The sequence below is a fragment of the Rutidosis leptorrhynchoides genome, chromosome 10, assembly GCF_046630445.1.
Source record: "Rutidosis leptorrhynchoides isolate AG116_Rl617_1_P2 chromosome 10, CSIRO_AGI_Rlap_v1, whole genome shotgun sequence".
In the NCBI taxonomy this organism is placed as follows: Eukaryota; Viridiplantae; Streptophyta; class Magnoliopsida; order Asterales; family Asteraceae; genus Rutidosis; species Rutidosis leptorrhynchoides.
Genome location: NC_092342.1, coordinates 51,726,712 through 51,733,299, shown reverse-complemented (window position 1 = coordinate 51,733,299; position 6,588 = coordinate 51,726,712). Strand labels below are relative to the sequence as shown.

Genomic DNA, 6,588 nt, shown 5'->3' with positions numbered 1-6,588 from the left:
CAGGAGGCGCTTTTGTTGGCCATATACACGGGGTGACGGTGTTAATCATTTGATGACTAACACATTTGGGTATGGTTAACCATATAGCGTTCATTATTGTTTATTGATAGTGTACCGTGTTATATTATTGTTTTATGCGATTAACATGCTAGCTTGTACTCAATTGTGTTTATATGCGTTAGTGATGCTATCTTGTATGCGGTTATGTGTAAGTTGCGCAAGTAAGTGGTTTATGTATGTATGCATATAAGTATTGCACTCACTAGGCATTGTAGCTTACTCCTTTGTTGTTTACTTTTGATAGATTGTGGCACATCGAAGGACAAGGGTAAGGGATTGACCTAACTTGCTTGTGGCGGATTTTGGAAGGCATTTTTGGCAATGGTCCCGACGGTCATGCTCATTGTGGGTCATTTTGGTCAAACGGGTCATGTTAAACATTGTTAAATTGAGGGACATGAGTTCCCGATGTTGTAAACTCGTACTTGTTGTGTCTCGAATTATGTTTAACATTGTGTAAGGCATTATGATCTATGACTTGTGTTGACGCAAATATTTTTAATGATTAAAAAAAAGAGTGTGTCGTATTTCACAAGTCTTTTATTAAATCGGTTTGGGGTCATTTCAGGTACCCTCTTTTCATGGCAGTGGTGCATGCCGCTATTTGGTAGATCAACAACTGAATGTGTGTCCCTGGAATCGCTGTTGGAAGGTGTGACAATCGAAGTCTCTTCTCCGGACAAATGGAAATGGACACTGAATAATGCTGGTGCGTTTAAAACTAGCATCATGGCTGCTGAAATCGACGAGCATCTGCTGCAAAACTCATTCCAATCCTCCGAAACAGTGCAAAACAGATTAGCTCCAAAAAAGATCGAAATTCTTGCTTGGAGGTCGTTGCGTAGAAGGTTCCCTACTTGAGTTGATTTAGATAAAAAAGGTATCGATCTCAACTCAGTAAAATGCCCTTTATGTGACGACGGGCTTGAATCGACTGATCATTCCAACATCTTTTGTAAGATCGCAATGGACATTTGGGTTCATGTTTTTAATTGGTGGGGTTTAGGGAATCTTACTACACTCTCTATCGACGAAATATTCAGAGAATACTCTCCTCTTGATAGCTCGGATCTCAACAAAGATCTTTGGCAAGTTGTTAAATGGGTTAGCGGCTACCTAATATGGAAGAAACGCAACCTCAAGGTATTCCGTAATATGGTAGCCTCTCTCCCCAATGTGCTAAATAAAATACAATGCAAAAGTTATGAGTGGATAACCAGGAGGTCCAAAAATTTAAGTTCGATTGGCATCGTTGGCTCTCATCTCCAAGCTCTTGTGGTTGCTCAATTCCAACTCGGGACGGTGTGGGCTAAATATTTATTCTCCTTTATATTTTATTTCCTCTTCTTAGTATACAATTTCGGATATATATGTCTCGCTGTAAAAATGTATAGAGATAGAGTATAGTTCGAGTTGTTCTGTTTTGTGTGGACACTTCATTGTACATCTTCAATATTTAATATATTGAGTTTTTTTTTTTTGGGTAATGGGGTTTACCCGGTGTATCTTATTAAAAAGAATAAAGAATGTTTACAAATACGCTCAAACGGTTATAGGTGAGTCCTATAACCTCTCAAAAAACCAAGCTACATCTAGCCAAACATAGACTCAAGAGCTAACAGCTCACTTACACGCATAACATAAAAAGACTTAAGATATCTTCCAATCCGATTTCAATATGAGCTTCTACGGAGTCTTCTTCCAATTGATGGTCATTAACTTCAACCTGACAGTAGCATAAATGTCTTTATAAACTTGATCCACCGATCTCTTTTCTTCTTAAACAAGCGATTGTTTCTCTCCTGCCACACACTATAAACAGTAGCCGCGAATAACAACTTGACCACAATGATTCGAGCAATCCTTCTTTTAGCAAATGGGCTAACCAGCAATGAAAAATCTTTCCATGAATTGCTAAAAATAGGAAATTCCATATGATTTTTCACATGATTTCAAACCTGAAGAGAAAACGCGCAATTGAAGAACAAATGGTCATGTGAATCTGAAACCTGCTCACATAACGAACAAAGCAAAACTTGAGTTTCCGAAACTTCCCAATGTTTGAGCTTGTCTTGAGTCTTTAATTTTTCTCCCATAAGCAGCCACATAACAAAAGCATGCTTAGGAATATTATTCGAGAACCAAACAATCGAAGCCCACGGAACCTGATTGGATTTGCTGCGAATATACTCCCATACAAGGTGGACCAAGAAATCCTGTAAATTTCCATCAATATCACGCCATTTAATAGCATCTGGGACCAAAGAAAGATCTGGGGCTGAAATCGTGGCAAGTTGAGGAAAACAAGACACATATTATTTTCTAGGACCATATCCTTGATCGAGTATGAAGGATCATAACCCTTATGGTATATCATTCTAGTCGATACTAAAGCTGCAAAAGGGCCAAAGTCACACCATATATCGTACCACATCAAAGTAATTTCACCATTATTAACAATATGAATAAATCTTCCTTTAACTAGCTCACGAACTTCAAGGATTTTCTGCCAACTCCAACTGGAATTTGGCTGAGTATCAATGTTCCAAAAGTTTCGACCTGCAAGCTTATGAGTGTGAATCCAACGGACCCATAAGGAATCTTTGTGTGAGATAATCCTCCAAATATGAGTTGAAATAAGTGCAGAGTTCCACTCGGAAAGGCTCTTGATCCCCAAACCTCCTTCTGTTTTTGGTAAGCAAACATCTTTCCATTTAAACTTTCGGTTTTCCTTTTTTGAGCGTACCTTGGCACCATAATAATCCTCTCATCAAGGATTCAATTTCTTTTAACGTAGCACACGGAAGAATGAAGACGGATTGCCAATAAACTTGCATTGAAGACAGAACTTAAACAATCAGTTGAAGTCTACCTACAAAAGACAAAAAATGATTTTTCCAGTTCTCCACCCTATTTCTTACATTATCAACAAGAACCTTACAATCACGATAGTAAAGTAGTGATGAAATCAATGGGACTCCTAGATATTTAACCAGAAGCAATCCTCCCTCAAATGGCAAAATATTTAGAATCAGGTCTTTCGTACTTTGTCGCACATTAGCAAAATAAGCTGTACTTTTCGGCAAACTTGGGACTAAACCGGACGAAGCTGTGAATTGGTGAAGAGTATCGCTTATAGTAGTAACAGAAACCACATCCGCGTGAGAGAAAATAAATAAATCATCTGCAAAACACAAATTAATAATCTGTTGTTCTTCACACTTCGGATGGTATTGGAATCCATCCGTCATTCGAGCTGAACGAGCTAATAAAAGAGACAAAATTTCCATGACCATCGTAAACAGATAAGGAGAAAAAGGATCTCCCTGACGTAATTGATGTTATGCGAGGTGTATACGAAATAGTTATATTTTTATTGCGAAATACTATTAAATACGATACAATTTTACACAAGTTATTTATTTATTTATTGAATGGAATATACTTAAACTTTGCTACAACACTATAGGCAGTGTACCTAATCGTACAGTAGTGTAGTTTTTAGTAAGTTCGGTTCGTCCACAGGGAACTAGCCAAGTTTAACGCTATATTTATTTTAAACTATATATATATATATATATATATATATATATATATATATATATATATATATATATATATATATATATATAAGTAATATTATTATTATTATTTAAAGGGATGTTTTACCGTTTAGTGACCGGTTTGTCGATTTTATGTCTTAAGTCACAATTAAAACCTAATGTAAAATATTAAAAATAAATATAACTTAATTTAAAGCGTAAAGTAAATGACAATAATTAAAAGTGCAATAATTTAAAGTAAGATAAATAAAATGACAGTAAATAAAAGTGCGATGAGATATAAAATAAAGGAATTATGCTTATTTAAACTTCCGTAATCATGATGTTCGACGTGTTGATTTTAATTTATTACCATGGGTTAATTGTCCTTTTACCTGGATTATTCGATATGTCTATCTGGTTTTTATCCATAACAGTCCATCAGTCATAAATATAAAGTGCGAGTGTCCTCGTCAATTTATTCTTATATCCGAAGTCAAATATTCCAACTAATTGGGGACTTAAACTATAATAAAGTCTTAATACTTTGTTTAATAATTACACCAGGATATCGACTGCGTGTAACCCAAAGGTTTTAATACTTTGTTAACAATTATGCCAAGTGTCCTTGTACGTAATCCACCCCTGATTTAATGAGTCCATTGACTATTAATCCATCCCCGTATCCGGTTAAATGAACGATTATTAGTACTTATAAATATCCCGCCCATCGTGTCCGATCGAGTGTATGTGGTTATTTATAATTACCTCAAATTGTAAATCTCTATATTAAATTAACGAATTATCATTCAGTTAAACAAATATAAAGCCCATTAATAGCCCATAGTCCAATTTCCACAAGTGTCGGTCTTTTGTCCAAACCCCAATCATGGTACAAAGTCCAATAACTCCGTCTTTAATATTTAGTCCAATATCACGATTACTTCGATTTAAATAAGCATAATAATAACTTAGCTACGAGACATTAATTTAAAAAGGTTGAACATAACTTACAATGAGTATTAATCGCGTAGTGTTACACGGACAGAATTTCGACTTACAAACTTACAACATTCGCCACTATAACCTTATTATTATTAACTTAAAATTAAAATTAAAATTAAAATATAAAAATATATATTGAGAGTATGATGATAGATAGATATATATTGTGTACATAATTCGCTGAAAACTCGTCCAATTTATAGACCTGCCACACTGTTACAGCCATGCGATCGCATGGAAATTGCTCTTCCAGGCCATGCGATCGCATGGCCAGCTGGATCAGCTCATTTGTCAATTAAAACGTGGGCTGCTCGATTTTAATATATATAATATAATATATATAATTTTATATAATTATATATATATATATATATATATATATATATATATATATATATATATATATATATATATATTATATTATATTCATGTGCATCGTTGACTTGTAATTTTAGCTCCGTTGAGTTGCGCGTTGATAGTTGATTCATGTCTCGGTTCCAGATTTTCGAACGTCCTTGCGTACGATTTAATATCTTGTACTTTGCGTTTTGCGGCTCGTACTTTTGTAATTTTGAGACGTTTCTCATCAATAAATTGAACTACTTGGATTGTACTTTGTACTTTTTAGCTTTTTGGTCGTTTGCGTCTTCAAATCGTCGAATCTGTCTTTTGTTTTCACCTTTTATTATTTAAACGAATATCACTTGTAAATAGAACAAGTGCAACCAAAAGCTTGTCTTTCTTGAAGGATAATGCTATGAAATATGTGTTCGTATTTAGCATTATCAGTAATCCTCGCTTACCTTTAAAGTAACCATGTAACTCACCATTTATATTAATCGAAAACGAGACAGTTGTAATGCATTTCATAATCCATCTCACCATGACACGATGTACACCGAACCGAGTCAAGACTACTTCAAGAAAATCCCATCTAACGGTATCATAAGCCTTTTGAATATCAACTTTAAAAGCACATCTTGGGATACCCGTACGTAAATGGTAATTTCGCATTAGCTCTTGAGTAAGAAGAATATTATCAGAAATTCTTCGACCCGGAACGAACACCGATTGATTAATATTAATAATATCATCAAGAACCTCCTTTATATGATTAGCAATAATTTTACTCATGCATTCATAGAGGACTATTTTAATTCTATATGATTTTGAGTTTTTTTTTTTTTTTTTTTTTTTTTTTTTTTTTTTTTTTTTGCTTTTCAAACAAAGATAAAAACACTATTTAAATTCTATAAGATTATTTGTTTCAACATGTAGTCACGTTGTAGATATTAAATAAATTTTAAAAACATAATATATAATATATATAATAATAATAATTAATAATAATATATAATATATAAAAATATATCAATGCTAATCAAATTGTTTTAGGATTCAAATTGATATAAACAAGAGTCCTAATACGTTTCTTCGTCGTTATATTATAAACCGATATTATCTTACGATTCCCACCACGGAAAACCACACTCCGACGTTGTTCACAGTTCTACATTATCCACGCAATTCGACGTTCTTACTAATATTTTAGGTTGTTTTGTTTATTCTGATATAGGTATTTAATTATCTATATACGTTCCCGCTTTCATTGTTATTAATATACATATACATATACACACACGCTTGCATGTACGTGTATATCTATCTATTATTAATTATTGATTTTTGTTAGATATTAGATATTTAGATATGTACATGAAGCAGCTCGGTTAGGATAGGGTTAGATTATTGAAATTACAAGAGGATTTTGGAAGGAATAAATTAGGGTGGTTGTTATTATGGCGGTTGAATCGATGAAAAAACATGTTAACATTGTGATTAAAACTTGTAATGGATTAGTATTAAGTCATCCATTAATGGTAATCACATTTTTCGTTATGTTTTGGATGTATCGATTTGTTCCTTTTTTGTTTTGGATTTTGGTACGCGCTTCGCCTGTAATTGCAACAACTCTTCTTTT

General features: G+C 33.6%; 1 protein-coding gene across 1 annotated transcript; it reads right to left on the bottom strand.

Annotated features, from left to right (window-relative positions):
• Nucleotides 1-1,062: 1,062 nt before the first annotated feature.
• LOC139870273 (uncharacterized) lies at nucleotides 1,063-3,356 on the bottom strand. Its single transcript, XM_071858107.1, has 4 exons — nucleotides 2,982-3,356; nucleotides 2,390-2,806; nucleotides 2,019-2,276; nucleotides 1,063-1,176 (listed from the first exon to the last, which is right to left on the bottom strand). The coding sequence occupies exons 1-4, from the start codon at nucleotides 3,354-3,356 to the stop codon at nucleotides 1,063-1,065; spliced, it is 1,164 nt and encodes a 387-aa protein (XP_071714208.1).
• Between the last annotated feature and the right edge of the window lie 3,232 nt (nucleotides 3,357-6,588).